Raw genomic sequence first — 17,417 nt, forward strand, 5'->3', positions numbered from 1 at the left:
ATTCTAACCTCCCTTTCCCAATAAGATCTATCTGCCCCCCATCCCATCCCTTGCTGTAAACCTAACTGCCGTGGCTCTATGAATTGCAGCTTGCTTATCATTGATTTAAGAAACAATATCCACATGCTCTTCTTGGCTCTCTTGCGATCACATTTCACCCTCACAACCCAGTGAGTAGGCAATGCTAGCACCCCAAGTTACAGGAGAGACACACAGGCAGTTGCATGCTTTGCCCTGGTACCAACTGCTACTTGCTGTCAAGTGTGGGAAGCACTGAAAATGGGCATCCCTTGACAGCAGTATCCTAGCTAAGAAGCAGGGACAGTGATGACAGGTTTTACTCAGTTCCACAGTGTGCCAAGGCCTACTAAGCCTTGAGGTCTAAGGGATGTCAAAGCAAGGTAGAGTCTAGCACAAGAAAAATGCTGAATCCTGAATTCTCCTGAAACTTCTGATGTACCCAAAACATCATCATCTGAACTCATAGGATAGAGAGAGTCTCAGAAATGCCAGTTATATCTCTGAGTTTCGAGGCTAGCCTGGTCTGCAAAGCAATTTCCATGAGAGCTGGGGCTGTTACAGAGAGACCCTATCTTGGAAGATGGGGTGGGGGGGGGGAGAAAGAGAGACAGACTCAGAAAAGGCCAAAGTCCAGAAAAAGACAAAAGCAGTCAGAGGAGCACCCTAGGTAGGAATTAGCTCAGATGGAAGCAGAAGTAGCAGGCACCATTTTGTCCTCCAGAGGGCACCAGACACCAAACAGTGAAGCTGAATGAGACTTTGAGGTAAAGTACAGCCTCAAATGACAGCATCAGTGAAATTAAGAATTAATGCTAGCACAGAAAAGACAAAATTTTCACACACTCTAGTATGTTAATGTTGAAACTTTGTAAGAAAATAACAAATGTTGCTAGGAAAAGATTAGCCTAAGGACATTCCGTGGCTGAATGTTCTTAGTAAAATTACTCAATGGAGAAGAACCAAGGATGTCTGTACACTCTTGGTGGCAATCTACTGCAACCAGCATGGTCACTTAGACCTTCCTGGGATAGAGAAGATGGCTGCAACTGGCTTCATGGAAGGGTCTAATTGCAAGCTCTTAGAGACTTCTGTGCTAGAATCTTTCTCCTCAGCAGCCCACCTCCTTCCTGATTTGGCCAATCTCATGCTCTTTTGGCCACAGCTCCGCTGCCCCTTCACCAAAGTCCTGGGGATGGAGGAGGATGCACCATGTGTGGTGCACGATGACACTAAAGCCCGCCACAGGCCACCTGGCACACACATTGCCACCACTATACTATCTTGCCCAGACCTAGTCCAGCTTGAGTCAGAAAAGGAATATATCATCTTTATTAACTACTTTAAGTAGAACAAACTAAATACGTATTTAACAGTTTTGGTTCATTTATACAGTACATTAAATAAGTTATGCACAGAGTTAAGTAACAAAAGTTCCTATTGAGTCAAATGACAAAGCACAGAAAAACCAGATTCAAATGTATCCTGTGGGTGGCTTCACATTCATCACCAACCTCTGCAAACCATGCTTGGAAGCTTGGCTTTCTATTTACATTATTGGTTTTCTGTAGGGATGGAGCCTTTGCAGCCTCATCAGGAACTTGGAAAGCCACAGGAGTGGAATGAAGGCCTTGTATCAAACAGCCCTTTCAACCATTCACTGGAACAATTGTTGCAGCTTCTCCCTGGCAACTACAAGGCAGGGACTGGGCTGTCCCTGACAGACACCAGCTGCACATGCCCTATTTGGTATAAGCATTGACAGTGTACACTGGGCAGCTGGAGGCCTGACAAGATGGGGTCTGAGTGGGAAGCACCACCTACCTCTTGGGCTGTGGAAGGAGAGATTGAGGGTCAAATCATTGCCCACCATCTCAACTTCTTCCTGGCTCACACTTACTCCATCATCTTTGGAAAGGGGTGTCAACACATGAGGCAGAAGCAGGTAGTTCAGCATTTTGGCTTTACAAGGAATATACTTGAGTGGGCAGGCTCTGCTAAGCAGCTGCCAGGTCAAGGATCTTCCACAGCTGGCCACCTGGCCCACACTAGCCAGCTCAGTTTCTTCTGGCTTTTCTCACATTTGGTTCAAACATGCCACCACCCAGTTCTCTGCAAACAGCTAACATTCATCAAAGCACGCTGGCTTGGTCTTCTGAGCCAGGAGCCTGGAAACCTTGGTTCTAGTCCAGTTCTGAAGAAAGCCTCCAAGATGTGTCCTATTTGTAATGGTTTTTTCAACCCACAATCCCGTCTGCAGTTTCCAGGACGATGGCCATCTGCTCATTCCTTATGCTCCACTAATACACACTTGCAGTTCTGTTGAGTCCTCACATACTTGCTGAGATAGCTTCCAGAGCCACTCAGAAAAATGTCTTCACCCTCTATAAGCAGGTATGGGTCACTTCCATCTTTTGGGACAGGGCTATACAAACTAAAATGTAGATATCCCCTCTGGAAGCTAAAGATGCTAGAGTTGACATCAAGAAGTGAAGCACCTCCTGGGGACCAAATGGGTAAAAGAATCCACACTGCTGAAGGTAACTGCCAATGTCTTGAGCAGACCTGAGCGGGCAGGCAGATGTTTCCACACGTGATTTAGTGACTCAGGAAAAAGCCACTCAGTTTATGCCCTCACCGCCACCTGCTGGCATGAGCCAATCTGATGGAGCTACAAGGGACCCTTCTTCAATGTGATTCTTTTTGTTGAGATAGGTTTTATGTAACTCAGGTTGGCCTCAGAATTGCTATGTATTTAAGGATGACCTTAAACTTCTCGTCCTCCTGCTTTCCATCTCCCAAGTGCTGAGATGATAGATAAGCTGGTTTATGTCATACTGGGAATCCAATCCAGGGCTTCTGCATGCTAGCCACACTACCAAATAAGCCACATCTCCTTTAACTTCCACAGCGTCCTACCTACCAAGTCTTCACCGTTTGCTGGAGTGAGGGATGGTTGCATAACTCCAGTTGCACTACTTTTGGTGTTGTCTGGCTTCTGCAATTTTATCTTTCACCTGGTAGGGGATGATAAAGCCCTCATCTTTTTGTTCCCCAAATAGTTACTGCTGGGAGTCCAGACCTCTGAGCAGCCTGACTCAGCTGTTTCTTCTTTTCTTAGAGTGGATGAGTGGAAGCTTTATGTTCACTTCCAGTCAAGTATTGGATCGTATTGGCAGACTAGAAATCAAGTGGGAAGCCGGGACTCACTCCAGCTGCTACCCTAGATGCTGCTGCTTCTCCTGACTGGGGGAAGTTAGAGAACTGCGGAAGGGAGCTCCTGGAGTGTGAAAAGTCAGTCCTCAGCAGATGCCACTTAAGAGCGATGCTGACCAGCATCAAGACAGTGACAGTCTGAAAACTGAACTCTCTAGTCTGCAGCCCTGTCCAGGTCTATAGACAAATCTGTGAAGGGACAGAAGCCAAACAGTTCCCAAACAGGACTATAGAAACTCAGAATCTAGGCCGGGCGTTGGTGACACACGCCTTTAATCCCAGCACTTGAGAGGCAGAGGCAGGAGGATCTCTGTGAGTTTGAGGCCAGACTGGTCTACAGAGCAAGTGCCAGGATAGGCTCCAAAGCCACACAGAGAAACCCTGTCTCAGAAAACAAAAAACAAACAAAAACAGAAACTCAGAATCTGTCAGGGCAACCATGTAGCCCACAAAAGTAGGCCAGGCCCTTAACCCAAACCTTTGCTGTAGGAACTGATCTCCAACCTGGTAAGAAGTAGTGTTCTAGTTCTAGCTCTATATTCTAACTACCTGGAGTAGTCCTGTGGCTCCAAGATTTTAACACTCAGATGTTCATCCAATTTACTAATGAAATAACGAACCCAGGTTACACCGGGAGACATTCTCAGATTCCCAGAAGCCTGTGATCTTCTCATGACACAGCCTTGTGTCTGGTACTGACTCTACCTAGTAAAGCAAAGTTGTCCCTAGTGGCTAGGATACTCAACAGCAGGCTGAAGGGGATGTGGCCAGTGATGCCAGGCTGTACCAGATTGTCTGACAACTAGTAGGTCTTGGGTATTGTATGCTGAAAAATTATTTTAAAAGTCTAAGTTTCTGAAGCTGAAAATTCTCGTTCAAAAAAGTAGGGTTTCAAAAATCTTAAAATCAGCTGTAACTATATGCAAGGACAATGACATCCATGCTTTTATGGGGCAAGGGCTAATAATATTCAGATGTGGTCATTGTACAGAAGGTGACCACAGTTTCCAAAAGCCAACAGATCAAAGTTGATGACTCATTCTAATTGACTGCTCAGGGCAGGAGGATACTGAGTGGGAGGGGAAAGGTCCTGGGACTCCTAACAAACCTCAAACAGCAGTAGAAAAGGTGTCAGAGGCAGTACTTAGCCTGTTAAATAGGTACAGATGATATTCTATTTGGAGAATCAGGTAATTGGAAAAACCCCTGAAGATGGGAAGAAAAACTGGTCAGGCTTTTCAAAACGGTTCCCACACTTCACAAATCCTTTCTGAGCTGTGAGGGATGCTATTAAACACATAACATAGAAAAAGGAGGCTGAGAATGTTCACCTGATAAAACCCATGAAGTGGTGTAATGCCATAAAACCAGGTATGAATAATCTACCAGCATCAGGAGCACTGTTCAAACTGTAGCTTGACAGGTGCCAAACAGAACCTATGGGCCAGAGACACCCCCAGTGATCCAGACATGCACAGTGAGAGACAGAAGGACACAAAGAACAAGATGACTGTTTAAACAGTCAAGCAACAGCAAAGGGTTTTGCATTTCCAAGAGGTGATGCACTCAATATTTCAGTTTGGCCAGCATGCTCAGAGAAAAGACTAACACAATGGTTTCATCCTCTCTCAGACCAATCCATGCGATGGAGATTATTTTTGCACAAGCAAAATCAAGTGAAACACTGGAGCTGGGAGGTGGGTTCCAAGCTAATGGAGCTGGCCAGGTTGGAAAATCTTGTCCAAAATGATCTATGATGCTTGGGAAAGACTGCTTTAATTTTTACCATTACTAGAGACTTTACTGAAGTGGTGGCTTCTTTCTGGCATGTTTGAGTGGCTCAGGAAGGAGTCCTGAGTACTGCTTTTTGGCTACTTGAGTCTGTTAAACTGATCAGTGCCATCTGAGGGTGAAGATGCAGCTCAAGAAACTGTTTGGAGGCAGAGGGAGGAAAGGTCTCCCTTAGCCTGCTTCCAGCCTTCATGCCTCTACTATGGATGGTATGGGGCACAGGTGCCTGGTGGACACTACTGACAATCTGCTGATGCAAGGAGTTGGAGGGAGCCTGGTGGTCTACGCTGAGAAGAGGCAGGTTATGCCAGTTTTAGCTGGAAGAGAAACATCAGGAACATCATGGAGGAGGCTCAAGCTACTTTCCGTGTGCAGAGAATGACACACCAGTTCTCCCAAGGACATGTGGCAAATCCTAGAGAAGCTGTGGAATGCTTCTTGGATGCTTCCTGCCAATTCATTTCTTGCTGATGACTCAACAGCTACTTGTTTCAATTGCCAGCTCCCTGGTGCAAGCATTCTGCCATGTGGAGTGGTCATCAGGGCTGGTGGAGTCTGTGGCTCAGAGTCCATTGGCATCGATGGCTGTCACAGAGGCAGGTGTTGAGGAACGTGAGGTGGTGGCTGAGGTCTTGTCCAGGGCTGGGCTGGGCACACTGCAGTCAGCAGACCTGGCTGAGCCCCGCCCTCCAGGGAGCAGTGGCCGGCTCTGGCTGTGGGGACTGTGGCCATGCAGACTCTGGCCACAGAGGCGGTGGTGCCGTTCCCAGTCCTTGTGCTGGCAGAAGGAACCACAGTAGCGAGCAATATTGCAGCCACTGCACGTCTCGCTGGCTTTTCGGCCACAGTTCCAGCAGTTCTGCAAGACACAGGCATCAGTTAGTGGCTGCTGATATCTTGAGGGGCAGGCTTGCCACTGTCACTTGTTATCTGCATGGTAGAACAAGGGTCGTGGAGCTACACACCTGTGGGTGAGTCCTCTGAGGATGACCTTTAATTCCTGATCCTCCTGCTTCTCCCTCCCAAATGCCAGGATCATGGCCACATGTCACCTGGCCCGGGTCTCACAACTATCTTCTGAAGACCACACATCCACACATGAGGCTTGACCAAACATTTTCTATAGCAACCAATGGAGGAACCATCTTCACCGTCTTTTACTGACAATATTCGATCCTCCCCACCCCACCTTTGGCCCCGACAGGGTTTCTCTATGTAGCCCTGGCTGTTCTGGAACTCACTCTGTAGACCAACCTGTCCTTAAACTCACAGAGATCTGCCTGCCTCTGCCTTCAAATGCTGAGATTAAAGGTGTGTGCTACAACCATCTGGCTAGGATTTGATCTCTTAACAAATATTTTTAAAGGCATATAGGAAAACAGATTTCTTTTCCCCCCAAGTAACCTGCCAGGGAATCAGGATGGATGAAGAGGGAGGTGGCTTTGCTACTGCTTCCTTTGTCCCTGTGCCTATTTCCTTCACTGTCATGTCACATTCCAGATGGGCTGAGGGGAAGCTGTAGTCTGTGGTCAAGGTCACTGAACTGTGGGGGTACCTGAAGTGGAGCTCAGGGAGTTTTCTTACTGCTTGTTACATTTATTCAGAGTGGGGCAAATAATCCTGAGGCTCAGCAGAAAGTACCAGCTAAGAACAGTAATTCTATCATATAACATAAGAGCTCAAGGAGCAGCCAGGAAAGCATCAGGACAGTCACCAAGTCACTAAACACACAACTTACTAACATCTCTAGGTGACTGGGAGCAAAGACAGCATTAAAAACAAAACAATCAAAAAACACTACCGCTGTGGAGCCCCACCACTGACTCCTAAGTCCTTTGCTACCTCTGGGAGGAATACACTAGTGACATGTGAATATTCTACACCCGAAAACTCTCAGGACCTACTGGTCAAAGAAAGGTTTTTTGTTTGTTTGCTTGTTTGAAAGGTTCTAGTTTTGGGAAACTATCAAGGACAGAGCAACTAGCCTTCTTGCCTACAAGGACACCAGAATGGCGGATTCCATCTCAAAAGCCTGACTACAGTACTAGCTAGGGAAGAAAGACAGCCTTCTTCCTAAAACCAGGACGCTTGACCAGAATATAAACAGGCCTACTGGCTCCTTCCCAGCATTGTAATATGGGAAAACTGAGGCCCAGATGTGGTAAGGCTAGAATGTCATCAAAGCCTAGAGAACCTGGGTTTCCTGAAGCCCAGATACTCCATACACAGACTTACTTCAAAGCACATCAGAAAAGACTACAGATCCCTCTTAACTCAGGCTTCTTGGGAAGTGTACTATAGGGGCAGTAAAACCTTGCCATGACTACCAGCATCATAGGACAGAATTAGAGAACAGACATAATCATTATGTTACATTTACACATCTTCAGGCAACACTGAGAGTCTGATAGGCTGCCAAGGATCAATACTTCAACAAGTTGATAGCACTTGTGAGGAACAAGCCAGGAGCTGCCTATGCAGGTTGCTACTACAGGCTGCCTCTCACTCCAGATGTCTCCAAGAACATCTAAGAACCTGGTCAGAACACCAAGCCACCAACATTTCCATCTTGACTGCCACTATTCAACAATATCTTCATGCTATGTGAAATATAGTAGAACAAAGTAAGTAGCCTACAGAGATAGGCTCCTAGTATGCAGGTATAGTACGGTTAGTGTGGAAGGACATGGGTGAAGGAATGGCACTGGCCTGTAGTTCTAGCTACCTGGGAGGCTAAGATTTAATTTGAGACCAGCCTGGGCAATATGGTAAGTAAGACAACTTCTTGAAACAAAGGGTAATCCCTGCATTTGGGAGGCAGAAGCAGGTAAGTCAGGAGCTTAAGGTAAGCCTTGGCAATATAGTGAATTCAAGACCAGCCTAGACTGTGAGACCCTATCTCAGGAACAAACCTTGGCCCCAAATAAAACCAAAATGTTTACTGTTTAGTCAACCTTCAGATCAGCATTCCTTAAAATCTGAGCCACAGACTTGGCTCTTCTATAGTTATTGTGGGAAGGTCATAAACCTCCTGAGTCACTAGTTAGAGAAGTCAGGATTATGATTCTAGGATCTCCTTTGTTAAGGAGAGGCCACTGTTATGTCAGCATCTCAGGTAACCTCTATCAGAATTACCTGGGGCTTGTCAAAAGCCTTGGATCTCAATTCAAAACTTTTGGCAGCCCTGGCCCACAGGAGAAAGGACTCTCCACTTCATGATCAATTGCTAATTTATTGTATTTGCCAGAAAAATTGGAGCTGTGGCCAGAACATGCCTCGTTAGAGAGATGACACTCCCCCCCCCTCCATTCCAGGCAGAGTGCTAGATGGTGATGGTACATGCCTTTGATCCCAGCACTCAGGAGACAGAGGCAGGTGCATTCCTGCGAGTTCAAGGCAAGCCTGGTCTAGAGAGCAAGTTCCAGGACAGCCAAGCTAAAAAAGAAACCCTATCTCAAGAAAATCAAACAAAAAAACCTTCCCAGGTAGAAAAGCAACCCAGGCCTAGGGCTATGCAGCCAAGAGTAAGAGCTGCTGTAGTTTACACACCACTGAATAGTATCATATGTAAACTCAGTTTATCTTCCTAAAATTTATCAGGCCAAAAGGACAGAGCAGTTGTACCCTCTGTAGAGAAAACTGATCCTTAATGATAAGTCAGTGTGAAGAGAAGGTAGGAGTAGCATGCTTCTCCTGTGCCACACAGCTTCTCACGAGATGGAGAAACTGCTATTTACCTAGCAGTATTTCTTGAAATGCACGAGAATCAGCGTTTCTGGTCCACTGCAAACTCACCAAAAGCTTAAGATGTCTGTTCTTCCTTTTGAAGTGCAAATTTGCCAGGATCCATGCTGGCATTCATCTCACCTGCAGACTACTTTTAGTTTGCTGCTTAAAATTATATTTTAAACCTAAAGAATGACTAACATGAGAAGGTTGGCATGATGGCGCACACCTATAAATCTCTGCACTGAGGAGACTGAGGCAAAAGGACTGATCTCCCAATAACAACTAGGATTGCATAGTACCAGGCCAGACTGGGCTATAAAAAGATCCTGTCTCAAAAATCTACCATCCTTCAAAAAAACCAAAAAACTAAACAAAAACAAAAACAAAAAAAACCCAAAAAACAAAAAACAACAACAAAAAGGACAAGACTAAATGAAAGTTACAGGCTGGGAGTGAGTGGTGGCGTACATCTTTGATCCTAACACTTGGGAGCAGGCAGATCTCTCTGAGTTTGAGGCCAGCCTAATCTGCATAGCAAGTTTCAGAATAGTCAGGGCTACACAGAGAGATCCTATATGCAAAAAAATAAAACAAAATTCACTGAATTCAAATATTCTAGTGCTAGGGCTGAACACATGTATCTACAGTCCCATCTCCTCTAGAGGCTGAGTTTATCAACTCAGTGAGACCATGTCTTAAAATAAAACAAGAAAAGATTGGGATGCCAAATATACCCAAGGCCATAAATTTAATGCCCAGTACTGAGAGATGGGTGGTGGGTTGGAGAATTTTTTATTTTTATTTTTTGTCTTTGTGACCCATCTTCCCCTATGTGTATCAGGCTCATCTTGAACTCTAAATTCTCGGGCCTCAGCCTCCTAAATGCTAGGATTACAGGTGTGTAAACATTGTGTCCACTTGGATTTTTCATTGTATTGAAGCATCACCCAATTTTGGGCCCTGGATAGGGCATTGGGCAGTCTATCTATCTGTCACTTCTATAAACTGAGAATCAACATCTACATAATGAGATTACTGTGAGGATTAAAAGGAAGTATACATACATAGCTAGGTATCTGTCTGCACACAATGAGCCCACTACAACTACAGCTGGGACAAACCTCTGCCTTCATGGAAGCTGAAGCAATATATTGTGAGTATGTGATAGACTATAATGATTCCAAAAAAATGATTTATTATTTTGGTGTATCTTCAATCAAGAAAAAAGTCGTCTGGTATTAGCTAAAACTCCCATCATCTAGTGGACTCTTTGGACCCAGCACCTCAGCAGCAAGCAATGGGCTTGCTCCCCCTTCAGCCACCCAGCCCAGCCCAGCCCAGAGCCCAGCATAGCTCTGACCTCTGTGGACTCTTCTTGCTCATTGATGACCAGGAAAGCATCTTCTGCAGCCTGCCTTTTGACATCCGCTATGGTTTGCTCCATTCGAGCTCTCTCGGTTGCAATCACTTCAAAGGCTTTTTGCTCTGCCTCAGCTACAGCCTTTTGTACCTCTGACATGGCCTGAATTTTCACCTTATTCACAGCTTCTTCTGGAAGAAAGCAACAGTAAAATCAACTGGCAGAGAAATCTTTTCCCTCCCAACCCACAACATTGGAGGGTAGTAGGGTTCAAGGAGGCAGGGTTAGTAAGTTCTCACTATATAACCTAGGCTAGCCTCAAACTTTTGGCAAGTCTTCTATTTCTGCTTCCCAAACAAGAAAACTTAAAAAAAAAAAAATCAAAATTCAGCAAATGTTGTGACAATGTAGACACAGTATGATATCAGCAAAGAGACCAAGCAGAAATAAATTCAACTTTTGTCAAAATGAAAGAAGAGCTAGGTACTTCATGTTTCAATGGAAGCCTGTAGAAGGGCGTTAAAAGGCCCAGAGGGACCCATTCGAAACTCCTGACCTGCCAAGGATCAGGCAGGCAATTCAGTCCAGGAGACGTGCAGACGAGCCAGAGGGAGAATAGAAGACAACAATTCCATGAGGAGGACATTGTAGACAACTTAAAAGCTGGTTATGAACCTTTCCCTAGTATATGGGTTCCCAACTTGCATAAACTAGTAAGAACAGACTGCTTACCAACAGACAGATACACACCTGTTTTCTTCCAAAACTCCACAGGCACATATCCTGTTCCTGGTCTACTGGTGAATTCCCGTTGAGAATCTACATAAGAGATAAAGAGCAAGGGGTCAGAAGCTTTCTTTACCCAGTACTTAAAACCCAAGTTCTTATAGAAGCTAGGCAAATGCTCTAAGAATAATCTCTAACCCTGACACAAAATTTCTTATCAGACTTCTCATTTACCACCTAGATCTAAACCTGTATGCTTATTTAATGCAAAACATATTCAGAATAAGAGCTAGCTTCAGATTATGAAACAGTATACTCAACTTTATATTTAAGTAGGTAAGCATAAATTTTTTGTGGTGCTGGGGATCAAACCTAGGCCCTTGTTCATGATAAATGGGTGGGTCTACCAGTGGGCCATATAAAACTTGGGACATTATATACATGAATTCAGTGTAACTTGACTAGAGATCAAGTCCCAGGCTCACTTTTGTTACTTTTAGAAAAAAGTGTTCCCATGTTACTCAGGCTGCCCTTGAACTGTAGCTCAGGCAAGCTTTGGACTCATCTTCTTGCTTTTGCCTCTCTAGTAACTGGGATTATAGGCCTTGCTAACAAATTTAGACTGAAAATGTCAAAATAAAAAACTGGGGGAACTCTGTTAAATATGAACATAGAAAAAATTGTAAGACAACATTAATTTGTTAGTAAGTGACCCTATAAGAAAATCTATAAGAAAAATAAGGAGGAGAAAGTATTTCTACAATTTTATCTTTTTGCATTATATGATCTGGGCTTTTTTGGAGTAGGGGATAAAGTTTTAGTATGTCACAACTCAGGAGGGCCTCAAATTTAAAATCCTCCTGCCTCAGCTTTCAGAGTGCTGTTGCATATGACCTTTCATAGTGCAATTACTTGTAAAATAGCATTTAATTGGGCATGGTAGTGTACACTTGTAAATTCCAGCATGAAGGAGGGAGAGGCAGGCAGATCAATTTGAGTTTGAAGCCAGCCTGGGCTACATAACAAGTTCTAGACTAGCTAGAGCTACACAGAGAGACCTCTCTCAAAATCAAAACAAACAAAAGTAGCACTTAAAAAAAAATCAACTGGTTTACACAGCAAGAGGCCCTGTCACATACACAAAAAAGGTGATAGAGAGATGGCTCAATAGGTAACTGCCTGCCATGCAAGCTTGATAAACCAAGTTAGATCAATGGAGCCCAAATAAAGGAGAATCAACTCTCAGAAATTGTTCTTTGACCTCCACAGGTAATTATAGCACATGTACCCCCCCCCCTATACCCGGCAGGCATAAAAGCAATCACACACATTTTTTTAAAAAAACAAAAAATTTAAAAAGTTTTTTTTGAGACAAGGTCTATGTAATCCTGAATGTCCTAGAACTCTCTATGTAGACTAGGCTGTCCTCTGCTGCCTCCAGAGTGCTGGGATTAAAAGTCATATACCATGCCAGCCAAAGACTTTCTTAAAGCAAACAATACACTCAATACACTCCAGTGCAACAGTTTAGTCCACCCTGTGAATTCTGCTTTCCTTCTAAAACTGACACACACTGAAAGAGAAATAAACCCTATTTATCTAGAAACACATTATTTAGTATGTTTAAATACTGTATGATATAAATACCCCATTCCTTCATTTAGGAGAGGCATTGCCACTCATAACCAATCCTGTATTTTTCTTTTTCTTGATTTATATTTAGCCTGGAAGTGGTGATGTACACCTTTAATCCTAGTGCTCAATAGACAGAGGCAGGCAAATCTCTGTGAGTTTGAGGCCAGCCTGGTCTACAGAGCAAGTTCCAGAGCATCCAAGGCTACACAGAGAAACTCCATCTACAAAAACCAAAACAAACAAAAGATTTATAATTGATTTTCATTAAGTGTGTGTTGTATTGTGGAATATTCCTTTACACCATGTGAAGATGCGTCTATCTGACTGGTACAGTCAATAGCTAGGCAGGAGGTATAGCAGGGACTTCTGAACAGATTGAGTGCTGGGAAGAAGAAAGGTGGAGTTGCCAGTCAGACGGAGAGGGAGCAAAACATGCAGGACAGGTAAAAGCCACGAGTCATGTGGCAACATGTAGATGAATAGAAATGGATTAATTTAAGTTATAAGAGCTAGTGGGACAAACCTAAGCTATAGGCCAAGCTTTTATAATTCATAAGTCTGTGTATCATTATTGGGGAGCCAATGGTCCCGACAAAAAGTCTGACTACATGTGTATGAATTTGAGTCTGCATGAGTGCCCTGCTTAGGTAGGTCAGATTTCCTGAAGCTGAAGTTAAAAGTGGTGAAAGCCGGGCGTTGGTGGCGCACGCCTTTAATCCCATCACTCGGGAGGCAGAGGCAGGCGGATCTCTGTGAGTTCCAAACCAGCCTGGTCTACAGAGCGAGCCAGGATAGGCTCCAAACCTACACAGAGAAACCCTGTCTCAAAAAAAAAAAAAAAAAAAAAAAAAAAAAAAAAAAAATGGTTGTGAGCCACCTAAAGTCCTGCCCCCTGGAAAAGTATTTAGTATTTTTAACTGCTGAGCCATTCCTCTAGCCCTTACCCTGCCATTTTCTCTTCTCTTCCTCTCCTTCCTTTCAGACAGGGTTTCATGAAGTTCAGACTAGCAATTAACTTTTGAAACTCTTGTTGTAAGCACAGTGTGCCCTAAGACCACACCCAGTTTTTGTGGTGCTAGGGACTAAGCCCAGGGCTTAGTGCCTGTTAAGTAAACACTATGTCAACTAAACTGTATCCCAGACAAATGATACAACTGAAATCAGACAGGCTGGCAATGTTCTCAGACTCTTAATAGGAGTCCGTGAAACACAAAATCTAGAGTGACTAGAATTCATCAAATTGTCTTCATCTTGAAAGAGAGGTGCTTGTAATGACTTTGATGGACCATAAAAATAATAAAAACCGTCCTAGACACACCAGACAATATGGGTCGTCCCTGCTAGACCCTCAAGTTAGAGTGGTTTGTACAGAGCACAGCAGAGTTTTACTGAGTGCTGCTGGCCTGCACTCTGCCACCCCAGCGGCACACATGCATACTCATGGAAGGAATGTATGACTGTGGATGTTGATCTTTAGTCAAGGATCTCTAAGCTGCTTTAGGGAATATTTGTTAAGGTTCAGATTTGTTAGAGTGACCCGAGAATTAGCCTCATTTGTTTTTTGACGTTTTAAATCAAACGTGTGTGCTCGATTGTAAATTGTTTCTTGATATACTAGATATCCTATATAAAATGGTGCCAATTGATGACTGGCTCAAGAGCCACGCCTGTCAATTAAAGGAGAAAGTGGTAGCCCTTAGCTATTTAGGATAGGACACACATTATTAATGCTGGCATTTCCTCAAAATTCTCTTCCAGTCCTTTTGAGACTAACAGCTGTCTTCTATGAAAAACGCTAGCACTGTCATAAGAAGAAATTCATTCTCTTTGATGAACATTTGGGAACTTTAAGTGGGTGGGTGGAGAGAGTGTGATCACAGATGGCCTGTCATTCAGCTGTGCCTTTGGATAGGGCACCTTTTCAGCTTCTGGGTAAAAGTGATGGAACATTCTGGGGGATAACTCTAGCTTCCTGGATATAAGCTCATCTCTGCTGCATCAAGATGTGCAACCCAGTTTTGCCTAAGCTAATCTTTTGAAGGAAGCTACCAGGAAGTGGAGAGTAATTGAGGAAAGAAAGCAAAGTGGGGTGAATACCATCAAGAAGGAATATGGTGAGTGCAGCCATCAAAGTATCTAGTTAAGATGTGATATACATAACTGGTACTCTTTTCTTTCTCCCTTGCTGATCTCTGCTATTGCTATGCTGAACTCAGGTCAAGATAGGCAAATACTCATCATTAAGCAACACCCCAGTCACCAAAGTTTAGATGTCATCATTGTTTCTGGCTAACAATTCCTCCACTGGAGGCCATACAAGCCTGAATTTCTCCTCCTCTTACTCTTGCCTTCATCCCCCTCCCCCAACCAAAGCTTTCTACATTGGGACTGGCCATAACAAAACCATAGGATTTGCTGATTGTTCATGCTGTAATCTCACCTAAGGCAGGGCTGATGCAAGTCTGAGGTCAGCCTAGATTACAGAGTGAGAACGCATCTCAGAAAACACACAATAAAACTAAACCCTAAAGTAACAAAACTGTTTGAATGTACCCTTGTCTGATACTATACTATACTGGTGGGTCTCCCCCATCACCTAGACAAGGAGTGCTGCAGAACAGCACTGATGCACACAAGCCTTCCTTGACTTCCCCATCCAGTCTACTGTAATTCAACTGCAATGAGTCCACAAGGCACAGGATTCAGAAAGCTGGTTAGCTGAAATGTGCAGTTTCTGAGTGTGGCAGGTCCAGAGAAGCCCTGTGTTCCTTCCCCTAGACCTTGTGCTTTGTATCTCTTCATGTGTGTCATTTGTAAACAGATAAGCTTGGTTCCCTGAGCCTGTGAGCAGCTTGAGCAAATCAATCAAACCTAAAGAGGGAATTATGGGAAGCATGGTTGATATTCAGCAGATCAGAACATGAATAGAAGAACCTGAGGCTTGCAAACTTGCATGTAATGTGGCAGGGAGAAGTCAGGCTCAATAGGTAACAGCCTTTGTAGTAGAGGATAAGGACCAGAGTTCAATCCCTGGAAACCACATGGTGTATAAAGAATATTGAATATTGTAAGTTGTCCTCTGACATCCCCCAACACACATACCAGTTTAAAAAAAAAAAAAAAAAGAAGTTTAATCCCTAGAACCAATATGGTGGGATGAAATAACCAACACCCTCCATAAACATGGCACACAAATACACATACACAACTAAATAGATGTAGTTAGGCATGGTGGTGCACACCTTTAATCCCAGCACTTGAGAAACTGAGGCAAGAGGATGGGGCTAGTCTAAGCTACATAGTAAGATTCTCAAAAAACAAACCAAACAAGCGCTTCAGAATAACAATGAACTTAGATCTATCTGATGTTTAAGTGGAATGAAAGTTGCTGTTCCTTCTAGGGTACCTCTTTCTATCCTTACCGTTGCTGAGAGAATCTGTACTCCCAGGGCTGTGCTGTCTGGAGACTAGCTCAGTCCCAGATTTCCTCATCTCTGTGTTTTCATTAAATCGCCTTTTCCAATAGTTGAGTTCTTCACGATCAGATTCCTGACAGCGCCTCAGAACTGCCATGGACCGCCTCGTTTTCTCTACCATTTCCATAATGCAATTCAGGGCCTGAGCCAGAGAGAAAGTGAGGCAGAGATGAGACACTTAAACAAGGCACAGTGAAGATCAAGGATGGACAAACCACTGGGAGGCGGGAGGGGGAGACTCACAGATTTTATAACCTTAGGAATAAAGGTTACATTTGAAAGTCATTCTTATTCCTTGCTTTTTAAAATTAATTTATTTTATGCATGCTAGTATTTGGTCTGCACAAATGCATGTGCCTATGTGTTGCCCACAGAGATGAGAAGAGGGAACAGGATCCCCTGGAACTAGAGTTACTGATGGTTGTGAGCTGCCATGTGGATGCTGAGAAGCAGACCTGGATCTTCTGCAAGAACAGCAAGTGCTCCTAACCACTGAGTCCCTTTTATATCTTTTTATTTTATATATACAGCTATCTTTTCCTATCCATGGAGGTATGTTGGGAGCCATACAGCTTGGCATAAACCTTTAGGCCAAACTTGGCACGCCACACGGTTATAGAACTATCTTTTGATTATAAATGGCTTCTAGAAGCATGAGCACCCAGAAGGAACAACATGATCCAGACGTCAAACCCTTTGTTCTAACCACAGGCCCACTTACCTAAGCAACCCTCCCAAGTCCCAACCACTGACCTACGTAAACCTCCCTCTCCCCACCACCCATGAACTTATTACCCTGCCAATATCCTCCTTCTATAATTTTCTAACATCCTGCTTGAACTAACACCTGACTCTAGGCCTCTTCTCCCCCTCCCCTTTACCCTATACTACTGACTATATAAGCTAGCCTGGAAAAAATAAAAGTTGCCACTTGATCAAAATCCTGTCTTGTGGTCATTCTCTTGCATCTCTTGTCACCATTCCCCCACTGGATATCTTGCCCTAGACTGCTGTCCCAAGGGTTGGGACAACTACAGAGGTATTGGTTCTAGAACCTTCCAGGAACACTAGAAGTCACAAGTGCTCCAATTCCCTTATATAAAAGGTGTGGCATTTACATATATCCTGTGCACATCTACCCACATACTTATGTGACTTTAAAAAAGTCTTTATACAGGCCAGCATGGCTCAAGAGGTAAGGAATACTTGCTACCCTCTGGAAATTACAAGGTAGAAGGAGAGAACTGAATCCTGAATACTCATTGTGGCACAACATACCACCACCACAACTACATACACAAAATAATCGTTTGATATATATATATATATATATATATATATATATATATATATATATATATATAGAGAAAACTGCTGGTCTGTAAGCTAACAGCTCAGTGAGTTAGAATTTTTCACCAGGCTTGAATACCTGGTATCATTAGATAAAGCTAGATGTTTCTATAATA

The 17,417-nt window shown here is 43.7% G+C and overlaps 1 protein-coding gene across 8 annotated transcripts in view; it reads right to left on the reverse strand.

The window, feature by feature from the left end:
• The window catches only part of Cbfa2t2 (CBFA2/RUNX1 partner transcriptional co-repressor 2), a 109,760-nt gene that overhangs the window by 8,643 nt on the left and 83,700 nt on the right, over positions 1 to 17,417 (reverse strand). For 3 of the 8 annotated variants that reach the window (XM_027421436.2, XM_027421432.1, XM_027421435.2), the window contains 4 exons: positions 15,898 to 16,093; positions 10,865 to 10,933; positions 10,115 to 10,305; positions 1,323 to 5,884 (listed from right to left, as the gene is read on the reverse strand). In XM_027421436.2, the coding sequence (XP_027277237.1) occupies positions 5,588 to 5,884; positions 10,115 to 10,305; positions 10,865 to 10,933; positions 15,898 to 16,093 (753 nt within the window). In that variant the 3' untranslated portion in view covers positions 1,323 to 5,587. The other 5 variants (XR_004770557.1, XM_035446762.1, XR_004770556.1 and 2 more) reach the window with 4 other exon arrangements.

Source organism: Cricetulus griseus, chromosome 6 (genome assembly GCF_003668045.3).
Source record: "Cricetulus griseus strain 17A/GY chromosome 6, alternate assembly CriGri-PICRH-1.0, whole genome shotgun sequence".
Lineage (NCBI taxonomy): Eukaryota > Metazoa > Chordata > Mammalia > Rodentia > Cricetidae > Cricetulus > Cricetulus griseus.